We start from the raw sequence: 24787 nt of genomic DNA on the forward strand, positions 1-24787 counted from the left end.
TTAAGTAGAAGTAGCAAGACATGCCTGTAATCTTGCATATTTATGAGACAGCCAAAAGACATCAGCAATCCTACCATCATGTAAAACAATCACAGGCTTTCGTTTTACACTCACTTGGCAGGACGGTAGTACCTCCCTGGGTGGTTGCTGTCTACCAACCTACTACGGAGACGGTTGGAGGCAGTGGAGATGTCCTGTTTAAGGGCAATGTGTGGTGTAAATATTATGCAGAAAATTCGGAGTGTGGAAATTAGGAGAAGGTGTGGAGTTAATATTAGTATTAGTCAGAGGGCAGAAGAGGGGTTGTTGAGGTGGTTTGGTCATTTAGAGAGAATGGATCAAAGTAGAATGACATGGAAAGCATATAAATCTATAGGGGAAGGAAGGCGGGGTAGGGGTCGTCCTCGAAAGGGTTGGAGAGAGGGGGTAAAGGAGGTTTTGGGGGCAAGGGGCTTGGACTTCCAGCAAGCGTGCGTGAGCGTGTTAGATAGGAGTGAATGGAGACGAATGGTACTTGGGACCTGACGATCTGTTGGAGTGTGAGCAGGGTAATATTTAGTGAAGGAATTCAGGGAAACCGGTTATTTTCATATAGTCGGACTTGAGTCCTGGAAATGGGAAGTACAATGCCTGCACTTTAAAGGAGGGGTGTGGGATATTGGCAGTTTGGAGGGATATGTTGTGTATCTTTATATGTGTATGCTTCTAAACTGTTGTATTCTGAGCACCTCTGCAAAAACAGTGATGATGTGCGAGTGTGGTGAAAGTGTTGAATGATGATGAAAGTATTTTCTTTTTGGGGATTTTCTTTCTTTTTTGGGTCACCCTGCCTCGGTGGGAGACGGCCAACTTGTTTGAAAAATATATATATATATATATATATATAAGTTACTAAATGCTGTAAAGAGCTTTTATGAGGATAGTGAGGCTCAGGTTAGGGTGTGTAGAAGAGAGGGAGAATACTTCCCGGTAAAAGTAGGTCTTAGACAGGGATGTGTAATGTCACCATGGTTGTTTAATATATTTATAGATGGGGTTGTAAAGGAAGTAAATGCTAGGGTGTTCGGGAGAGGGGTGGGATTAAATTATGGGGAATCAAATTCAAAATGGGAATTGACACAGTTACTTTTTGCTGATGATACTGTGCTTATGGGAGATTCTAAAGAAAAATTGCAAAGGTTAGTGGATGAGTTTGAGAATGTGTGTAAAGGTAGAAAGTTGAAAGTGAACATTGAAAAGAGTAAGGTGATGAGGGTATCAAATGATTTAGATAAAGAAAAAATGGATATCAAATTGGGGAGGAGGAATATGGAAGAAGTGAATGTTTTCAGATACTTGGGAGTTGACATGTCGGCGGATGGATTTATGAAGGATGAGGTTAATCATAGAATTGATGAGGGAAAAAAGGTGAGTGGTGCGTTGAGGTATATGTGGAGTCAAAAAATGTTATCTATGGAGGCAAAGAAGGGAATGTATGAAAGTATAGTAGTACCAACACTCTTATATGGGTGTGAAGCTTGGGTGGTAAATGCAGCAGCGAGGAGACGGTTAGAGGCAGTGGAGATGTCCTGTCTAAGGGCAATGTGTGGTGTAAATATTATGCAGAAAATTCGGAGTGTGGAAATTAGGAGAAGGTGTGGAGTTAATAAAAGCATTAGTCAGAGGGCAGAAGAGGAGTTGTTGAGGTGGTTTGGTCATTTAGAGAGAATGGATCAAAGTAGAATGACATGGAAAGCATATAAATCTATAGGGGAAGGAAAGAGGGGTAGGGGTCGTCCTCGAAAGGGTTGGAAAGAGGGGGTAAAGGAGGTTTTGTGGGCGAGGGGCTTGGACTTCCAGCAAGCGTGCATGAGCGTGTTAGATAGGAGTGAATGGAGACGAATGATACTTGGGACCTGACGATCTGTTGGAGTGTGAGCAGGGTAATATTTAGTGAAGGGATTCAGGGAAACCGGTTATTTTCATATAGTCGGACATGAGTCCTGTAAATGGGAAGTACAATGCCTGCACTTTAAAGGAGGGGTTTGGGATATTGGCAGTTTGGAGGGATATGTTGTGTATCTTTATACGTATATGCTTCTAAACTGTTGTATTCTGAGCACCTCTGCAAAAGCAGTGATAATGTATGAGTGTGGTGAAAGTGTTGAATGATGATGAAAGTATTTTCTTTTTGGGGATTTTCTTTCTTTTTTGGGTCACCCTGCATCGGTGGGAGACGACCGACTTGTTGAATATATATATATATATATATAGATATATATATATATATATATATATATATATATATATATATATATATATATATATATATATATATATATATATATATATATACACACATTATACATATATACATTATACATATATACATTATACATATATACATTATACATATATACATTATACATATATACATTATACATATATACATTATACATATATACATTATACATACATACATACATACACAGGAGGGCCCCCACTTATACGGCAGGTTAGGTTCCAGGTTACCGCCGTAAAGTGGAACACCCTTTTTTTCCACTTATAAATGCATACAAACACTAGATAACAAGTTTACACTAACATATATTAAGTTAGCAATAGAACCAGGCATCAAAAAACAATAAAAAAGTACAATACACACATAGTGCACTCATTACTTACCTTAAAATATTTATAGTCTTAATCTAGGGTGAGACAAGTAGTATTTATTGTAAGAAATCAAGTGTGGTATGTATGGTGTCAGCCAGGCTACCATACCAGGCCACCCCACCCACACATACTATTCTATGATATTTAAGCATCCCAGAGCGATAAAATGTATATACAGTTCACTCATTACTTACCTTAAAATATTTGTAGTCTTAATGTAGGGTCAGGAGTAAGTAAATGAGATAAAACGAATAAATGAGAGAGAGAAAGAATGAGTACATGAGAGGGGACAGGCGCAGAGTTATGTAAACAAACCAGGCGAACGTAAGTTTTGTAAACAAACGAAGTGTACACGTCTGGTTTGTGTACAAGTTACATTGTGTACAGGTTGTCTCTACATTGATACGGTAGAATTAATAAAGAACACTCCCATTCTCATGTAACATCATTTTGAGAAGAAATGAAGCTCTGAGTGAAGGCAATGGAAATAAGTCACACTGACTTTTTTGGGTTATCCTAGGTTCTCTACACGTATGTTGTTATGTATGATAATCTATGTAACTGTATTTGTGTATACCTGAATAAACTTACATACATACGAAAGGAATAATTTTCTACGGTTACCGCCAGTAACACATTTTCTCTTATGTTAGATTAGAGAAAATGTTATTCTTGCCGTCACTTGTACAAGTTATGTGGCTCCCACATCTTATATTTATGTTTATTTATTCTATTGTGGGGTGTATTTATCATCTTTTTATGTTATGTATCGTGTTTATTATATAATTTTGAAAAAAATATCATGGATGGATTAGTGAAAATGTGTATATTAACGTAATATACGACATTTAATGAGACTCGGTGAGTATTGTTATTATTATTATCATTTCTAATATGGCGTCACTTGTGCAAGTCGTCTGCTACCACATCTCACATTTATGTTTATTTATTCTATTGTGGGGTGTATTTATCTTATTTATATGTTATGCATCGTGTTTATTATATAATTTTGAAAAAAATATCATGGATGGATTAATGAAATTGTGTATATTACCGTAATATACGACATTTAATGAGACTCGGTGAGTATTGTTATTATTATTATTATCATTTCTAATATGGCGTCACTTGTGCAAGTCGTCTGCTACCACATCTCACATTTATGTTTATTTATTCGACCGTGGGGTGTATTTATCTTATTTATATGTTATGCATCGTGTTTATTATATAATTTTGAAAAAAATATCATGGATGGATTAATGAAAATGTGTATAACGTAATATACGACATTTAAATGACTCGATGGTTATTATTATCATTACTAATATGACGTCTGGAGACATAAGACACTTACCAATTTTAATGTGTAACTGCATGCCAGCACAGTATGTAAGTTTATTTAGGTACAGGTATACATAAGTATAATTATCAGAGTATATATAAAATATGAAATAACTTTTGAAAACATTTGAAATTTTGGAGTTTCCAGACAAAATGGAGAGACTTAGTGCTTACTGAGCTCATGGAGAATGTAAACAAACAGGGTGGGGCACCGTGACCGTATTAGAAAGTCAGGTGGGGGGAGCCGTATAGCGAGTTTTGGTCATAATTTGAAATGTCCGTATTAGCGGAACGCCGTAAAGTGAAACGCCGTAAAGCGGGGCCTTCCTGTATATATATATATAGTGGTCCCTCGATAATCGTCGGGCTCGATAGTCGTCCTTTTCGGAAATCGTCACTTTGTTTTCGTCCAAACATTGGCTCGCAAATGGTCGGTTGACTCGCTAATCGTCGTTCGTCCTGGACGCGTACTCACAGCTCTGAGCCGCCTCGGCCTCCCTTCCCAGCCAGTGTGCCATTGTTTACCAGTGAGCGACGGTCCCCTCACTTGTTCATACAAAATGTTTCATAATATTCCATTGATTTTAGCGCTTGCAAGTTCTAAATAAGCTACCATGGCCCCAAAGAAAGCTCCTAGTGCCAAGCCTTTGGTAAAGAAGGTGAGAAATACGATTGAATTTAAGAAAAACATCATTGAACAATATGAAAGTGGCGTACATGTGACCGAACTGGCCAGGATGTATAACAAACCCCATGCAACCATATCTTCCATCGTGGCAAAGAAAAAGGAAATCAAGGAAGCTGTTGTTGCTTGGAGAAAATTGTGGCCAGGTGTGTCCACAAGAGGGATTTTGAAGGGTTTGTGGCTGACCCTGATGAGCCTATGTCAGTTGTGAAATCTCTTATGGCATTGGGGAGTTCCATGGGGTTGGATATGAGTTTGGAGGATGTGGAAGAGTTGGTGGAGGACCACAATGAAGAGCTAACCACTGACGAGCTGCAAGAGCTTCAGCAGGAACAGCAACAGATCACAGCTCAGAATCTTGCTGCAGAGGAGGAGGAAGAGAGATGGAAGAAGGTGCCTTCTTCAGAAATTAAGGAAGTTTTTGAAATGTGAGGTAGGATTGAAAGGTTTATGGAGAAACATCACCCTGAGAAGGATGTTGCAAGCCATATCGGCAACTTGTACAGTGACAGAGTCTTAGCCCATTTTAGGGAAGTTTTAAAGAGATGCCAGAAACAGAGCTCTCTGGACACTTTTTTTATGAGACAGGACTCAGTGACTCTCAAGCTGGTCCTAGTGGCATTAAGAAACAGAGAAGAGAAGTATGTAACCCCAGAAAAGGACTTGGTACCTGAGGTGTTGATGGAATTGGATTCCCCTTCCAAACAGTAACTAATCCAATCTCTCTCCTCCAGTCTTCCATACACTAAGAAGAATCACCAATAAAGGTAAGTGTTATGCTGTTAATGTTTCATTCATCATGTCCCATTGTATTGTTTATGTACTACATCTATATTTCATGTAAAAAAAATTTTTGTTTTAATACTTCTGAGCGTCAGGAACGGATTAATTGTATTTACATTATTTCTTATGGGGAAAATTGATTCGAAAATCGTCTATTTCGATAATCGCCGCACTTCCAGGAGCGGATTAATGACGATAAACGAGGGACCACTGTATTATAGAAAAATAATAATAAACATTTTTTATTGTTGGTTTTTGTAAACAATGTGTTAATAATGTTTGTGCGGTTATTTTGTAGCATGCAATATCCCTTATATTGGTCTCAGAGGCCATAAAAGTTACTTGAAAAAAAAATAAAATATTAAAAAATAAAAGAAAAAAGTAGAATAAATGTAAATGTAATATGTATTATCGAGTGACCGGCAGTCGGCGATGTTGCCGTAAACCATTCACTTTCTGTCAACTTCACCCCTCTATATCTCAGTAAATATTGATCACAATTTTTTTTTTCTGTAACAGAAAAATATTCTTAAGATTTTGGTAAGACTTTTTTTTCGAGTATTTTTTCACACAGAATGAGTTAACTTTTTGAGGGTCCAGAGGCCAAATCTCAGAGTGACAGCCAGGGTCCAAGAATTTAAAAAAAAAAAATCTTTATTTTTTCTTATGAAATGGTAGAGACATTTTCTGAAGGTAATAAAACAAAAAGTAAGAAATTTAACCCTTTCGGGGTTTCGGCCGTACTAGTATGGCTTACGCGCCAGGGTTTTTGACGTACTAGTACGCATAAAATTCTAGCGCCCTCATATCTAGCAAGAGAAAGCTGGTAGGCCTACATATGAAAGAATGGGTCTATGTGGTCAGTGTGTGCAGTATAAAAAAATCCTGCAGCACACAGTGCGTAATGAGAAAAAAAAAACTGACCGTGTTTTTGGTTTAAAACAGCGACTTTGCACTGTATTTTCATATGGTATTTATGGTTGTATTCTAGTTTTCCTGGTCTTATTTTATAGAATGGAAGACATATTACAGAAATTGAGATGATTTTGATTGGTTTCACAATTAAAAGTACCTTGAAATTGAGCTCAAAGTAGCAGAAATGTGTGATTTTTGCCAAAGTTCAAAAGTAAACAAATCATGCCACGCGTCCAATACACGTCAACTGGTGAATCTAATATTCTTTCACAAGTACGCTGGTATTATTTATACCATTTCTACACTAATACAGTAGTCTGCATAACAGTAAATCTTCTATTTTTTGTGAGAATAAAAATTCAAAGTGGAAAGCAAAAGAAATGTAAGAGGGGCATGGGGATGTGACTAATGAACAGAGGAAATGTTATTTTATTGCCAGGAATGTCTTTCTTGTTTATTCTGGACACTATTTGGAAATTGGCATCTTGTGAAATTGGCAAAATTGCTAAATTCTGACCACTTTATTGGATAGCTGAAATCGGTAAATGGGTGGTTTCTTGTACTCATTCAATGGAAAAAATGGAGTTCTAGCAAAATAGTTATGATTTTTGTCGACTAGTACACTGGAATTGGCCAAAAATAGGGCTCAAAGTGGGCAAAATCACCGATGCGTAAACATCGTCGAGACCGCTAACTTCGCGAGAGCATAATTCTGTAAGTTTTCCATGAAATTTCATACTTTTGATGTCATTATGACCGGGAAAAGATTCTCTATCTTTTCATAAGATTTTTTTTTTTTTTTTTTTTTTTTTGAAATTTTGGCGACCCTGAGAACAAGTCTCTGAGAGGGCCTGGCGACCCTTAAAGGGTTAATGGAAAATTGACAAAATTACGCTCTCGCGAGTTTTGATGTGTCAGCAGTATTTACCCATCAGCGATTTTGCTAATTACAGTATTCCAGTTGACGAAATTCGTATCTATTTCGCTAGTATTACTTCTATTTTATTAATTGAGCACAAGAAATCACCTAGTCAACTGTTACAACCACCCAATAAAGTGATCAGAAATTGGCAAGTTGGCCAATTTAACACAAAGTTCAAAATACAGTGGAACCTCCACTCAGGAATTTAATCCATTCTGTGACCTTGCTCGTATCTTGACTTTGTAAATAGTCCAAATCAGACCGAAATGTCGTTGTAGGCTCCTCTCTTCTATGTGCTGGTTATTTATGTATCATTCCGGTCACGGTATTGTGCCTATTTTTGTTATTTCTGGATTTGCTCATTTGCAGAGTAAATTTTCCTCATTTAAATTAATTGAAATGCAATTAATCCGTTCCAGTGGAATTCTGTACTTCAATAATTTCCCTAATATCAACTCTACTGCTTATTTATCTATTACAATTCATCTAATATGACATAATAAACAATATAGATAACATAGAAACCTGATATATATTCTAGAATGAATAGAATGTCATTCATGTAGTGGTATCGTCGGCAGACGAGAGTTTGTTTGGAGACAGACAAAATACTCCTTGAATAATTTCGCTAATATCATCTATATGGCATATTTATCTATCACAATTCATCTGATATGACATAATAAACAATATAAATAACATAGAAACCTGATATATACTCTAGAATGAATAGAATACAGGTCTCCCTCAACATTTGCGAGAGTTAGGGGATCAAGAGCCTCGTGAATGTTAAAAAAACCGCAAATGTTTGGTGCCCCAATATATTGTAGGGAAATAATAATACAATACTATACAATGCCTGCACTCTAAAGGAGTGGTTCGGGATATTAGCAGTTTGGAGGGATGTGTTGTGTATCTTTATACATATATGCTTCTAAACTGTTGTGTTCTGAGCACCTCTGCAAAAACAGTGATTATGTGTGAGTGAGGTGAAAGTGTTGAATGATGATAAAAGTATTATCTTTTTGGGGATTTCCTTTCTTTTTGGGTCACCCTGCCTTGGTGGGAGACGGCCTACTTTTTTAAAAAAAAAATTATTATTACTGTTGTTGTTATTAACAGTAGCAGAAATGTTTGATTCTTTGCTGTGTTCAAGAGTAAACACATGATGTCACCGTCCAATACCTGTCCAAATAGCCATTCCAATATGCAGTCATGAATGGGTTTACTTTATTTATACTGTAGTTTAATAGCAAATAATGAACAAACAAAACACTCACCACACAGTGGTGGGAGGACTGGCTGCCAGTTGCGGGGGTCAGAGAGAGGGTAGTAGGGACTCGCAGGTGGCGGGAAACTTAAATATGATTTGGCGGCTGGGAATTCGCGAATGTGTGAAGCCCACGAATGTTGAGGGAGACCTCTACATTCATCATCATTCAACACTTTAAACACACTCATACATAATCACTGTCTTTGCAGAGGCGCTCAGATACAACAGTTTGGAAGATGCTCCAAATTGCCAGTATCCCAAACCCTTCCTTTGAAGTGCAGGCATTGTACTTCCCATTTCCAGGACTCAAGTCTGGCAGTGGTTTCCCTGAATCCCTTCACAAAATATTACCCTGCTCACACTCCAACAGCTTGTCAGGTCCCAAAACCCATTCGTCTCCATTCACTCCTATCTGACACGTTCACACATCCTGGAAGTCCAAGCCCTCACCCACAAAACCTCCTTTACCCCCTCCCTCCAACTTTTTCAAGGATGACCCCTACCCCACCTTCCTTCCCCTACAGATTTATATGCTCTCCAAGTCATTTTACTTTGATCCATTCTCTCTAAATGGCCAAACCATTTCAACAACCCCTCTTTAGCCCTTTGACTAATACTTTTAGCAACTTCACACCTCCTAATTTCCACACTCCAAATTCTCTGCATGATATTTACACCACACATTGCCCTAAGACAGGACATCTTCCACTGCCTCCAGCTGCCTCCTCGCTGCAGCATTTACAATGCAAGCTTCACACCCACATAAGAGTGTTGGTACCATTATACTTTCATACATTCCCTTCTTTGCCTCCATGGATAACATTTTTTATCTCCACAGAAACCTCAATGCACCACTCACCTTTTGTTTCTTCATCAATTCTATGGTTAACTTCATCCTTCATAAACCCATCCACTGACAAGTCAACTCCCAAATATCTGAAAACATTTACTTCTTCCATACTCCCTCTCCAATGTGATATCCAATTTTTCTTTATCTAAATCATTTGATACCCTCATCACCTTACTCCTATCTATGTTCACTTTCAAATTTGTACCTTTACACACCCTCCCAAACTCATCCACTAACCTTTGCAACTTTTCTTTAGTATCTCCCATAAGCTCAGTATCATCAACCAAAAGTAACTATGTCAGTTCCCATTTTGTAGTTGATTCCCTATAATTTAATCCCATCCCTCTCCCCAGCACCCTAACATTTACTTCTTTTACAACCCCATCTTTAAATATATTAACCCTTTGACTGTCGCAACCCCAAATATCGAAGTGTCTCCTGGTGTCGAAAAAAATTTTGGGAAAAAAAAAAATTCTTGTGAAATGATAGAGAATCTTTTCCCGATGGTAATGACACCAAAAGTACAAAATTTGATTGAAAACTTATGGAATTACGTTCCCACGAAGTTAGCAATCTTGGCAATATATACATATCATTCCGTTGTTCCAGTCGACCAAACTCATAGCTATTTCTTTAGAACTCCATTTTTTCTATCAATTGAGTACAAGAAACTGCACATTTACCAATTTCAACTACCCAATAAAGTGCTCAGAAATTGGCAATTTGGCCAATTTCACACAAATTAAAAAAGATTTCAATTTCAGAATAAACAATGCAGACATTCTTGGTACTAAAATAACATATCCTCTGTTCATCTAACCCTAACTTCCTCCTCCCTTAGTTTATACACTTTCACCTCTCTCTTACTTGCTGTTGCCATTTTCCTTTAGTCCCATCTACCTCTTACTCAAACTGTAGCTACAACTAAACAATGATCCAGTGTATCAGTTGCCCCTCTACAAATACATACATCCTGAAGCCTACCCATCAACCTTTTATCACCCTGCCTCAGTGCGAGACAGCCGACTTGTTGAGAAAAAAAAAAATCTAACAAACTACATTCATTACGTGCTATATCATACCTTGTATATTTATTTATTCTCTTTTTCATAAAAATGTATTACTTATTACCAAACTTCTTTCTGCTTATAGCTCAAAGGCTCCCCATTTTCATTTACCTCTGACACCCTAGTTTTACCTACTACTCCCTCCACAACATTTTTACCCACTTTAGCATTGGGATCCCCAACCACAAGTACTATCACTTGATTCAAAACTCCCCATGCACTCACTCAACATTTCCCAAAATCAATCTCTCTCTCCTCTACTCTTCAGGTGCATAAACACTTATTATAACCCACTTTTCACATCCAACCCTTATTTTACTTCACATAATCCATGAATTTATACATTTTTATTCCCTCGTTTCCTGCCATAACTTATCCTTCAACATTATTGCTACTCCTTTAGCTCTACCTCTATTTGAAACCCCTGGCCTAATCCCATTTATTTCTCCCCACTGAAACTCTCCCACCCCCTTCAGCTTTGTTTCACTTTAAGCCAGGACATCCAGCTTGTTCTCATTCAAAACATCCACAGTCATCTCTTTCTTATCATTCACACAACATCCATGCACACTCAAACATCCCACTTTTATTTTATTTTTATTTTTTTTAGCAAGCTATACGTGAAAAGGGGTTACTAGCCCATTGTTCCCGGCATTTTAGTCGACTTTTACAGCGCACATGGCTTACAGAGGAAAGATTTTTATTCCACTTCCCCATGGATATGAAAGGAAAAGCAATAAGAACAAGAACTATTAAGATAAAATCAAAGAAAACTCAGATGAGCATGTATACATAAACTTGTTTTTTTTTTTTCTTAACAAGTCGGCCGTCTCCCACCGAGGCAGGGTGACCCAAAAAAGAAAGAAAATCCCCAAAAAGAAAATACTTTCATCATCATTCAACACTTTCACCACACTCGCACATTATCACTGTTTTTGCAGAGGTGCTCAGAATACAACAGTTTAGAAGCATACACATATAAAGATACACAACATATCCCTCCAAACTGCCAATACATAAACATGTACATGTATGTGTAGTGTCACCTAAGTGTAAGTAGAAGTAGCAAAACGTACCTGAAATCTTGCATGTTTATGAGACAGAAAAAAGACACCAGCAATCCTACCATCACGTAAAACAAATACAGGCTTCCTTTTTACACTCACTTGGTAGGACGGTAGTTATTATTTTTTTTATTTATATTATCACACTAGCCGATTCCCACCAAGGCAGGGTGGCCCGAAAAAGAAAAACTTTCACCATCATTCACTCCATCACTGTCTTGCCAGAAGGGTGCTTTACACTCCAGTTTTTAAACTGTAACATTAACACCCCTCCTTCAGAGTGCAGGCACTGTACTTCCCATCTCCAGGACTCGAGTCCGGCCTGCCAGTTTCCCTGAACCCCTTCATAAATGTTACTTTGCTCACACTCCAACAGCACGTCAAGTATTAAAAACCATTTGTCTCCATTCACTCCTATCAAACACGCTCACGCATGCCTGCTGGAAGTCTAAGCCCCTCGCACACAAAACCTCCTTTACCCCCTCCCTCCAACCTTTCCTAGGCCGACCCCTACCCCGCCTTCCTTCCACTACAGACTGATACACTCTTGAAGTCACTCTGTTTCGCTCCATTCTCTCTACATGTCCGAACCACCTCAACAACCCTTCCTCAGCCCTCTGGACAACAGTTTTGGACGGTAGTACCTCCCCAAATGGTTGCTGTCTACCAATGTTTATTCTGACACTTATATTAGGTACTGAAATAGTACTCAAATAGTCACAAACACACTGACAGGTGAGCATTTTCCCCTAACTTGGTCATGTATTATTGTCTAGAAATGTATACATAGTATTTATAGGTCCTAGCAATGTTTTAGACATGCTAGAGTATATATGAAACTCCTTGAAGCGTGGTGTAAGACAAGTGTCACTCCACTGCTGACAGTGCACCAGTGGAGTGACATTTGATGATCGTGCAATGCCTTGGCTTTATTTGTTTTCACTGTTACATATAAACATGTCTGTCTGTCTAGCTCTCTCTGTTTATCTCTGTCTTTCTGTCTCTCTGCTTATGTCTCTGTCTCAGAGAAAGCCACTCTTGAACCAACAGGTATTAAACACAATGCCGAGTAGTCATGTCTGATTTTTTAACAAGTGAAAATGCATATTACTTGCCAGTCATGCTTATTTTGCATTATATCTACAAGCCCAGAATAGCACTTTGTCTGGATTTTTTTGGATTATCCTAGGTAATTTACACTATGTATAATTGTATTTATATGTACCTGTGAGAAAGAAACAGACAGACGGAGATAAGAGACAGCCAAAGTCAGTCAGCCAGCCAGCGTGCCGAACACGTATTACATGTTCCAGAATTGTTTCTCTTTACTTAGGGCATAGGTTATAGGACATTCTGTCAGGATGACAATACCAGTGGTACCAAAATTGAAAGGATGTTGCACATGGGTTATTATCGAGGTTTTTTATATTTCTTCGACCTCTTGTGACCACATCTACCTCAAAGCCACTAAACTCGGGGTCAACATTACTTTCCTCTTAGTAGGGGAGTGTTATAACATGACATCAGTGAATCCCTGGTGTTTGCTGCACTGTCTGCTCTAGCTGACGCTCAGTCGAACTCGTGCTCCCACAAGGTACTAAATGGTCCCAGATTTTTTTCATACTGTTCACAGCGAGTGACCCTGCTAACCAGGCATCTCAGGCCAATCATGCCAAATTTGGCACGATCGCTAGTGGTAACAACGTAGATCTACATTTGGCCAGTTAAGGTGGGAATTTTTTTTTTTTTTTCCATCCTACCTCAATGCGTTGAAAAAAAATAATTATTTAATTCCCATTTTTTCCTCTTTCAGGTGGACACAAATGTGAGTGCCCAGTCAGCAGAGGCAGTGAAAGTGCCCAACCCAGCCAAGCAGGTTCCTGAAAATGCTGGTAGCATGCATCCTGTTACTGTTCTGCACCAGATGAAACCTGGCCTCCAGTATACTGTTAATCGCACAATAATTGAAAACAAACCTTTCTTCACTGTTACAGCGAACATTGATGGCAAGATGTTCACTGGGGAAGGTAAGTTAAGGCAGTGCTTCAAGATAAGATAAGATTTCGTTCTGATTTTTAACCCCAGAGGGTTAGCCACCCAGGATAACCCAAGAAAGTCAGTGCGTCATCGAGGACTGTCTAACTTATTTCCATTGGGATCCTCAATCTTGTCCCCCAGGATGCGACCCACACCAGTCGACTAACACCCAGGTACCTATTTGCTGCTAGGTGAACGGGAAAACAGGTGTAAGGAAACGTGTCGAAATGTTTCCACCCGCCGGGAATCGAACCTGGGCCCTCCGTGTGTGAAGCGGGAGCTTTAGCCACCAGGCCACCAAGGCTTTAGCAATTAGACTATAAACAATTGCAGTGTTTTGAATTAAATCAGTGTGAAAAAAATAATTCCTCAGATTGCAAGTTACTGCAGTTTTTTTTTTTTTCTGTGCTTGTCTGTAACATATTCCTAGACATGATGTGAAAGAATTATTTGTGAAGTTATAGTATAGTACAGAGATATTATATGAATACAATAATGCCATTGTGACACTTTTCAAATCACTAGTGCTCTCTCATTTGGAATATTGCAGTGTTGACAGCCCTGTCTAGGGCAGGAGAAATATCAGAGCAGGAACAAATGCACTGGAACCTCGGCTTACGAACTTAATCCATTCCTGATTTGTTTGTATACCGAGTCAATTTTCCTCATTTAACTTAATTGAAAAGTCATTAATCCATTCTGGCAGAATTCCTGCTCTCAGAGGCAGAAAAATACACTTCAGTATAATGCTAATGTCAACTCTACGGCTTATTTATCTATCAAAATTGATCTAATATGACATAATAAATAATATAAATATAATAAATAATATAAATAACATAGAAACCTGATATATACTCTACAATGAATAAAATATGTCATTATGTGACTAAGTAGAGGCAGCCATAACCACTTCCGCATTGTTGTGGTATTCACTGCCATCTAGTGACGCCCTTTCAAAGCCATTATTATAATTATTATAGTACATTATTATTATTATATGTATTATTATTATATATCATTATTATTATTTTAATGGGGAAGCACTTGTGGGGGGAGGGGATGGAACTGGAACACAGATCCAATTCCCTGGATCAAAAGCCCCTCACCACGTACGTACTACTACTACTAATAATAATTATAACAACAATAATAGTAATAATACAGTATAATAGTAATAATAATATGTAATAATAATGAGAAATTCACAAGGCTGCCAGTAGTTGGCACCACAATCAGCAAAACATTGGTAACCACTACCACTTCACCTGTCTACACTTAAGCAGTCTATAAGTATTAGGTTAAGTCTGCCCGAAATGCCTCGGCATGATATTGGCTTTCTTTGCTCCAGTCATATTATGTAACCTTTGCAAAGAAATAAATATTTTATATATTTATTTCAGGAACCTCCCTTGAGGGGGAAGTTCACATCCTGAAATTTTGTTCGTATCCAGAAGCAAAAAATTGAGTGAATGACGGTTCGTATCCTGAAAAGTTTGCACAGTGGGGCATTCGTAAGCCGAGGCTTCACTGTACTTGTTGACTGAAGACTTGGACTTACGGCAGGCTATCTGGCCAGTATGCATATCTAAATAATGTATATTAGAGCTGAATGCGAGGGTCTTGGCAAGAGGTGTGGAGTTAAAAGATAAAGAATCAAACAAAGTGGGAGTTGTCACAGTTGCTCTTTGCTGATGACACTGTGCTTTTGGGAGATTCTGAAGAGAAATTGCAGAGGTTGGTGGATGAATTTGGTAAGGTATGTAAAAGAAGAAAATTAAAATTGAATATAGGAAAGAGTAAAGTGATGAAGATAAAAAGATTAGATGATGAAAGATTGGATATCAAATTATAGGGAGAGAGTATGGAGAAGGTGAACGTATTCAGCTATTTAGGAGTGGATGCGTCAGAAGATGGGTCTATGAAGGATGAGGTGAATCATAGAATTGATGTGGGGAAAAGGGTGAGTGGTATACTTAATAAGAGTCTGTGGAGACAAAGAACTTTGTCCATGGAAGCAGAGAGAGGAATGTATGAGAGTATACTTGTACCAACACACTTGTATGGGTGTGAAGCATGGGTGATGAATGTTGCAATGAGGAGGAGGAGGCTGGAGGCATTGGAGATGTCATGTCTGAGAGCAATGTGTGGTGTGAATGTAATGCAGAGAATTCGTAGTTTGGAAATTAGGAGAAGGTGTGGGATTACCAAAACTATTATCTAGAGGGCTGAGGAGGGGTTGTTGAGGTGGTTCAGACATGTAGAGAGAATGGAACATAACAGAATGACTTCGAGTTTGTATAAATCTGTAGTGGAGGGAATGAGGGGTAAGGGTCGGCCTAGGAAGGGTTGGAGGGAGGGGGTAAAGGAGGTTTGTGTGCGAGGGGCTTGAACTTCCAGCAAGCATGCGTGAGCGTATCTGATAGGAATGAATGGAGACAAGTGGTTTTTAATACTTGACGTGCTGTTGGAGTGTGAGCAAAGCAACAGGGAAACCGGCAGGCCGGAGTTGAGAAGTACAGTGTCTGCACTCTGAAGGAGGGGTGTTAATGTTGCAGTTTAATGACTGTAGTGTAAAGCACCCCTCTGGCAAGACAGTGATGGAGTAAATGATGAAAGTTTTTCTTTTTCGGGCCACCCTGCCTTGGTGGGAATCGGCCGATTTTTTTTTTTTTTTTTTTTTAAACAAGTCGGCCGTCTCCCACCGAGGCAGGGTGACCCAAAAAAGAAAGAAAATCCCCAAAAAGAAAATACTTTCATCATCATTCAACACTTTCACCACACTCGCACATTATCACTGTTTTTGCAGAGGTGCTCAGAATACAATAGTCTAGAAGCATACACATATAAAGATACACAACGTATCCCTCCAAACTGCCAATATCCCAAACCCCTCCTTTAAAGTGCAGGCATTGTACTTCCCATTTCCAGGACTCAAGTCCGACTATATGAAAATAACCGGTTTCCCTGAATCCCTTCACTAAATATTACCCTGCTCACACTCCAACAGATCGTCAGGTCCCAAGTACCATTCGTCTCCATTCACTCCTATCTAACACACACACGCACGCTTGCTGGAAGTCCAAGCCCCTTACCCACAAAACCTCCTTTACCCCCTCTCTCCAACCCTTTCGAGGACGACCCCTACCCCGCCTTCCTTCCCCTATAGATTTATATGCTTTCCATGTCATTCTACTTTGATCCATTCTCTCTAAATGACCAAACCACCTCAACAACCCCTCTTCTGCCCTCTGACTAATACTTTTATTAACTCCACACCTTCTCCTAATTTCCACACTCCGAATTTTCTGCATAATATTTACACCACACATTGCCCGACGTGTTAATAAAAAAAAAAATTGCTTGGGCAGAAGGAGACAGGTTTGCAGGTGTAGTGAAGTTCACAATGTTGGAAAGAATCTTGAGGATGTCAGCTGAAGGTGTGGAGTCCAGGAAAACGAATGCAGGCATGTTGTTAAGGCAGGATAGTTCATTTATGGTGGTGTTGAAAGTGCCAGGGTTGGCTGCATTAGCAAGATGCACACCATACACCATGCAATACAACACCTTGGAGGGAGCCACATCCGGAAGTGGAGAGAGGGAGTTGGTGGGTAGAGAGGGCTGTTGTGTGGCTTGAAGAATTCTAGTGATGTCAGACTGGAGTTTTTTTTTCTTTTTTTTAACTCGTCGACCATTTCCTACCGAGGCAGGGTGACCCAAAAAGAAAGAAAAACCTTTCACCATCACTCATATATAATCAGTCTTTGCGGAGGTGCTGAGATACGACAGCTTAGAGTTTTGTTATGGTAGAAATTTGGGGCTGTTGTTCTTAGCTTCTTTGATTTACTTATGCAGCATTTCTTTTCTTAAATAACAAAAAGGCACAATACCGTGACTGGAACAATACACAAACAACCCGCACATAAAAGAGAGAAGCTTACGACGACGTTTCGGTCCGACTTGGACCATTGACAAAGTCACACTAACAGAGGTGGAGCAGGACGGCTATATATAGGCAGGAAGAGGTGGTGGTAGTAGTAGTAGTAGTAGTAGTACAAGAATTGTATATAATGCCGACAGGATGAAATTAAGACACATGCACAACACCCGGGCATCCCCATCGTAGACGTTTCGCCATCCAGCCAGCCACTGGATGGCGAAATGTCCACAACAAAGACAGCCAGACGCCGCACATGTGTCTTAATTTCAACAGTAGTTGTAGTTGAAGAAGAAGAGGTAGTAGTAGTGGTAGCGGAAGAAGTGGGAAATAAGGAAGACGAGCCAGTCAAATACAAAGGAAGGGGAGCACTGCAAGAGAGCTAGATACCCACAGAGGGAGAGCAAGCGCACAGAGGTGCATGAAAGGGGAAGTGGTGAAATAAAATAAATGAAGAAGGAACAGAAACACGAGGCAGGAGAGAAAAAGACAACCCAGAGGAGAAAGGGAGAGAGGAAAGGGGAAGAGGAAGAAGAAAAAGAAAAAGAAAAAGTGAGGATTCAGGTTAAGTCACGGGTGTTCTGAAGTTTGGAGCATTTTACAATGTAGTGGGAGAGGAAGGCATCTACAGAGACGAAGCCAGGGCTAAGGTTCATACAAGGAAAGTTGTGTATTAGAGAGGATTCAACTAGACGGCGACTATTGACTGGTCTTCTGCTAAAACTGTCTTCCCTACTTCCAACTCGAACAGTTGCCGTCTAGTTGAATCCTCTCTAATACACAACTTTCCTTGTATGAACCTTAGCCCTGGCTTCGTCTCTGTAGATGCCTTCCTCTCCCACTACATTGTAAAATGCTCCAAACTTCAGAACACCCGTGACTTAACCTGAATCCTCACTTTTTCTTTTTCTTCTTCCTCTTCCCCTTTCCTCTCTCCTTTTCTCCTCTGGGTTGTCTTTCTCTCTCCTGCCTCGTGTTTCTGTTCCTTCTTCATTTATTTTATTTCACCACTTCCCCTTTCACGCACCTCTGTGCGCTTGCTCTCCCTCTGTGGGTATCTAGCTCTCTTGCAGTGCTCCCCTTCCTTTGTATTTGACTGGCTCGTCTTCCTTATTTCCCACTTCTTCCGCTACCACTACTACTACCTCTTCTTCTTCTACTACAACTACTGTTGAAATTAAGACACATGTGCGGCGTCTGGCTGTCTTTGTTGTGGACGTTTCGCCATCCAGTGGCTGGCTGGATGGCGAAACGTCTACGATGGGGATGCCCGGGTGTTGTGCATGTGTCTTAATTTCATCCTGTCGGTATTATATACAATTCTTGTACTACTACTACTACTACTATTCTGATTCTGTGTGGTATGGATGTATATGGTAGTATGAGATGGCTAGTCCATCAGAGAGTCCTTGGGTAGAAAAAGCAATGTTTAAAAAGGTGATTTTGATCATTGAAGGGGCATTGGGAATTCAGGTGATGGTGCCTACCAAGGCCCAAGTGTTTTGTTTCTCAATAGAGGTCTTGAGGTCAGCAGTTGATAAGGATGTGACGATCTTGCCCAGAATTGTTCTCAGGGTCGACAAATTTTCAAAAAAAAAAAAAAAAAATTCTTATGAAAATATAGAGAATCTTTATCCGATCATAATGAGACCAAAAGTATGAAATTTGATGGAAAACATACAGAATTATGCTCTTGTGAATTTAGTGGTCTCGACGATGTTTACTCATCGGCAATTTTGCCCACTTTCAGCCAATTCTAGTGTACTACTCAACAAAAATCATAACTATTTCGCTAGAACTCCATTTTTTCTATCAAATGAGTACAAGAAACCACCCATTTACCAATTTGAACTATCCAATAAAGTGGTCAGAATTTAGCAAATTTTGCCAATTTCACACAAATTTCAAAGGGATGTGTAATGTCACCATGGTTGTTTAATATATTCATAGATGGGGTTGTAACAGAAGTAAATGCTAGGGTGTTCGGGAGAGGGGTGGGATTAAATTATGGGGAATTAAATACAAAATGGGAAGTGACACAGTTACTTTTTGCTGATGATACTGTGCTTATGGGAGATTCTAAAGAAAAATTGCAAAGGTTAGTGGATGAATTTGGGAGTGTGTGTAAAGGTAGAAAGTTGAAAGTGAACATAGAAAAGAGTAAGGTGATGAGGGTATCAAATGATTTAGATAAAGAAAAATTGGATATCAAATTGGGGAGGAGGAGTATGGAAGAAGTGAATGTTTTCAGATACTTGGGAGTTGACGTGTCGGCGGATGGATTTATGAAGGATGAGGTTAATCATATAATTGATGAGGGAAAAAAGGTGAGTGGTGCGTTGAGGTATATGTGGAGTCAAAAAACGTTATCTATGGAGGCAAAGAAGGGAATGTATGAAAGTATAGTAGTACCAACACTCTTGTATGAGTGTGAAGCTTGGGTGGTAAAGGCAGCAGTGAGGAGACTGTTGGAGGCAGTGGAGATGTCCTGTTTAAGGGCAATGTGTGGTGTAAATATTATGCAGAAAATTCGGAGTGTGGAACTTAGGAAAAGGTGTGGAGTTATAAAAGTATCAGTCAGAGGGCAGAAGAGGGGTTGTTGAGGTGGTTTGGTCATTTAGAGAGAATGGATCAAAGTAGAATGACATGGAAAGCATATAAATCTATAGGGGAAGGAAGGCGGGGTAGGGGTCGTCCTCGAAAGGGTTGGAGAGAGGGGGTAAAGGAGGTTTTGTGGGCAAGGGGCTTGGACTTCCAGCAAGCGTGCGTGAGCGTGTTAGATAGGAGTGAATGGAGACGAATGGTACTTGGGACCTGACGATCTGTTGGAGTGTGAGCAGGGTAATATTTAGTGAAGGGATTCAGGGAAACCAGTTATTTTCATATAGTCGGACTTGAGTCCTGGAAATGGGAAGTACAATGCCTGCACTTTAAAGGAGGGGTTTGGGATATTGGCAGTTTGGAGGGATATGTTGTGTATCTTTATATGTGTATGCTTCTAAACTGTTGTATTCTGAGCACCTCTGCAAAAACAGTGATAATGTGTGAGTATGGTGAAAGTGTTGAATGATGATGAAAGTATTTTCTTTTTTGGGTCACCCTGCCTCGGTGGGAGACGGCCGACTTGTTGAAAAAAAAAAAATATGTATGTATATACAGTGGACCCCCGGTTAACGATATTTCTTCACTCCAGAAGTATGTTCAGGTGCCAGTACTGACCGAATTTGTTCCCATAAGAAATATTGTGAAGTAGATTAGTCCATTTCAGACCCCCAAACATACACGTACAAATGCACTTACATAAATACACTTACATAATTGGTCACATTTGGAGGTAATCGTTATGCCGGGGTCCACTGTATCTATTTTTTTCAACAAGTCGGCAAGTATGGTAAGCCCAAGCCAGGTACTGGAAATAAGTCACTTTGTCTGACTTTTTTGGGTTATCCTGGGTTCTCTATACATACACTGCTATGTATGATAATCTATGTAACTGTATTTGTGTATACCTGAATAAACTTATTTACTTCTAGTCTGTCAACTGAGTACAAGAAACCGCCTATTCACTTATTTCAACTACCCAATAAAGTGGTCAGAAATTGGCAATATGGCCAATTTCACACAAATTTCAACAGATACCAATTTCAAAATAGGGTCCAGAATAAACATTGCAGACCTCCCTGGCACTAAAATAACATTTTCTCTGTTCATTGGTCACGGCTACAGGCCCCTCTTATATTACTCTTGCTTACCATTTGGAATTTTTATTCACAAAAAAAAAAAAAATAGAAGATTTACTGTTATGCAGACTGCTGCATTATTGTAATAATTGTATAAATAATGTCAACCCATTCTTGACCCCGTATTGGAAGTTGACGTCATTTGTTTACTCTTGAGCTTCACTAAAGAATAGAACATTTTCGCTACTGTGGGCGCAATTTCAAGGTACTTTTCATTAAGAAAGCAATCAAAATCACATCTATTTCTGTAATATATCTTTCATTCTATCAAATGAGACCGAAAAAATGAGAATATAACCATAACAACCATACAAAAATATACCGCTAAAGCGGCCGCTAATGGCTGAGAAGTGAACTCCGCTATTTATGGTCTGATTTCTTTCATTTTTGGTGTGTGTTAAGAAGTATCTTTCCATCATACATTGCCCAAGTTTCAGTAAGATAACCCAACAAACAACCGAGAAAATAGTAATAATATCTTTATTTACTACACGTACAAGGTATACAGGCCTAGCTGACATCAGTGACATACTACTATATAGAAAGGCACTTGTTATGCAGAGTATTTCAAGAAAATTAGGTCAGTGTCCCAGGATAACACCCACACTAGTCAGCTAACACCCAGGTACCCATTTACTGATGGGTAAACATAGACAACAGGTGAAAGTTAAGACACATGTGCAACATCTGGATATCTTTATTGTAGACGTTTCGCCATCCAGTGGCTTTTTCAATACAGGTTCTAGGACATAATTGGAAGACAGTAGAACTATATGCAAAAGATGAGGTAATCAGTCCCTCAGCCTTGGAGTGTGTGTTCACAGCATTGTTGTGGAGGAGAATCAGATTCTCCTCCACCACGATGCTGTGAACACTTAACTCCAAGGCTGAGGGACTGATTACCTCATCCAGATGTTGCATATGTGTCTTAACTTTCATATTGTCGGTATTTTATACCTTTCTTGCACATAGACAACAGGTGTAAAGAAACACGCCTAATGTTTCTACCCTGGATGGTAATCGAATATTTACCAAAAATCATACATGGCTAACCCAAGCCAGGTACTAGAAATAAGCCATGTTGACTTTTTTTGGGTTATCCTAGGTTCTCTACACATATGCTGCTATGTGTGATAATCTATGTAAAGAAAATAACTTTTTTGTTTCAGGTTTATGGTGCAGTACGAGTGTATATCACAGTTAGCCCTGTGCTACACTCCGTTTTCTCTGATATAAGCCCCAAGACTGTTTACATCGTATATATACGTCTTACGTGCCACTGTTTCTGACGTATTTATACGCATAAATTCTAGCGGGTTCAGATCAAGCAGGAGAAAGCTGGTAGGCCCACATGTGAGAGAATGGGTGTGTGGGGTCAGTGTACACCACATAAAATCCTGCAGCACACAGTGCGTAATGAGGAAAAAAAACTTTTTTTGTTATTATTATTAAAACACCGACTTTGAGGTGTATTTTCGTATAGTATTTATCGTTGTATTCTCGTTTTCATGGTCTCAGGTGATAAAATGGAAAACATATTACAGAAATAGAGATGAATTTCATTACTTTCACAATGAAAATGACCTTGAAATTGAGCTCAAAGCTGAAATGTTCGATTTTTACAATGTTCAGGAGTAAGCAAATTGCACCACACAACTGGGGAGTCTAATATTCTTTCACTAGTGTACTGATATTATTTACAGGTCCTCCATCACAAATCCGGCATCATTGGGACCTGTAGTGTGCCGGATTACTGAGTTTGCCGAATTACAGAGTGGTTAGGTTAGAATACACTTAATAAAATTAACCAACATGACTTACACAGTTTATTGAACATCGGCAAAAATTGAACATTGCCGCTACTTTGAGCTCAATTTCAAGGTACTTTTCGTCATGAAAGCAATCAAAATCATGTCTATTTCTGTAATATATCTTCCATTCTGAGTCAAAAAATGAGAATACAACCATAAAAACCATACGAAAATATACTGCAAAGAGGCGGCTAATGGCTGAGAAGTGAACTCCCTTACTTATCGTCCGTCTTTTTTATTTTTGTTGTACGTTAAGAAGCATCTTTCCATCATACATTGCCCAACAAACAACCAAGAAAAAAAATATTTACCAAAAATCATATATGGCAAGCCCAAGCCAGGTGCTGGAAATAAGTCACTGACTTTTCTGGGTTATCCTTAGGTTCTCTATACATACACTGCTATGTATGATAATCTATGTAACTGTATTTGTGTATACCTGAATAAACTTATTTACTTCTAGTCTGTCAACTGAGTACAAGAAACCGCCCATTCACTTATTTCAACTACCCAATAAAGTGGTCAGAAATTGGCAATTTGGCCGATTTCACACAAATTTCAACAGATGCTAATTTCAAAATAGGGTCCAGAATAAACAGTGCAGACATTCCTGGCACTAAAATAACATTTTCTCGGTTCATTAGTCACGGCTACAGGCCCCTCTTATATTACTCTTGCTTACCATTTGGAATTTTTATTCACAAAAAAAAAGATAGATATTTTACTGTTATGCAGACTACTGCATTATTGTAATAATTGTATAAATAATGTCAATCCATTTTTGACTCCGTACTGGAATTTAGACTGGCAGGCGGACAGGTATTGGACAGCGACGTCATTTGTTTACTCTTGAGCTTCGCTAAAGAATAGAACATCTTCGCTACTGTGAGCGCAATTTCAAGGTACTTTTCATCATGAAAGCAATCAAAATCATATCTACTTCTGTAATATATCTTTCATTCTATCAAATGAGACTGAAAAAATGAGAATATAACCATAACCATACAAAAATATACCGCTAAGCAGCCGCTAATGGCTGAGAAGCGAACTCCGCTATTTATGGTCTGATTTCTTTCATTTTTGGTGTACGTGAAGAAGTATCTTTCCATTATACATTGCCCAAGTTTGAATAAGATAACCCAACAAACAACTGAGAAAATAATAATAATATCTTTATTTACTACACGTACATGTACAAGGTATGCAGGCCTAGCTGACATCGGTGACATACTACTGTATAGAAAGGCACTTATGCTGAGTATTTCAAGAAAATTAGGTCAGTGTCCCAGGATAACACCCACACTAGCCGACTAACACCCAGGTACCCATTTACTGATGGGTAAACATAGACAACAGGTGTAAAGAAACACGCCTAATGTTTCTACCCTGGCTGGGAATCGAATATTTACCAAAATCATATATGGCTAACCCAAGCCAGGTACTAAAAATAAGCCACGTTGACTTTTTTTGGGGTTATCCTAGGTTCTCTACACATATGCTGCTATGTGTGATAATCTACAGAGAGAAAATAACTTTTTTGTTTCATGTTTATGGTGGAGTACGAGTGTATATGACAGTTAGCCCTGTGCTACACTCCGTTTTCTCTGATATAAGCCCCCAAGACAAGGATAGGAGAATGGTATTTGTTTACCATATCTTCTTTGTAACTCTGTCGAACTGCTCAGTGTTATGCCAAATATTATGCATTCT

General features: G+C 39.0%; 1 protein-coding gene across 3 annotated transcripts in view; it reads left to right on the plus strand.

Annotated features, from left to right (window-relative positions):
• Positions 1-24787, plus strand: part of LOC128703675 (double-stranded RNA-specific editase 1) — a gene marked incomplete at its 5' end in the record, with an annotated part of 44037 nt that overhangs the window by 15419 nt on the left and 3831 nt on the right. For all 3 annotated transcript variants that reach the window (XM_053798828.2, XM_070099948.1, XM_070099949.1), the window contains 1 exon segment: positions 13366-13579. In XM_053798828.2, coding sequence (XP_053654803.2) covers positions 13366-13579 — 214 coding nt within the window.

This window comes from Cherax quadricarinatus, chromosome 70, assembly GCF_038502225.1.
Source record: "Cherax quadricarinatus isolate ZL_2023a chromosome 70, ASM3850222v1, whole genome shotgun sequence".
Classification (NCBI taxonomy): domain Eukaryota; kingdom Metazoa; phylum Arthropoda; class Malacostraca; order Decapoda; family Parastacidae; genus Cherax; species Cherax quadricarinatus.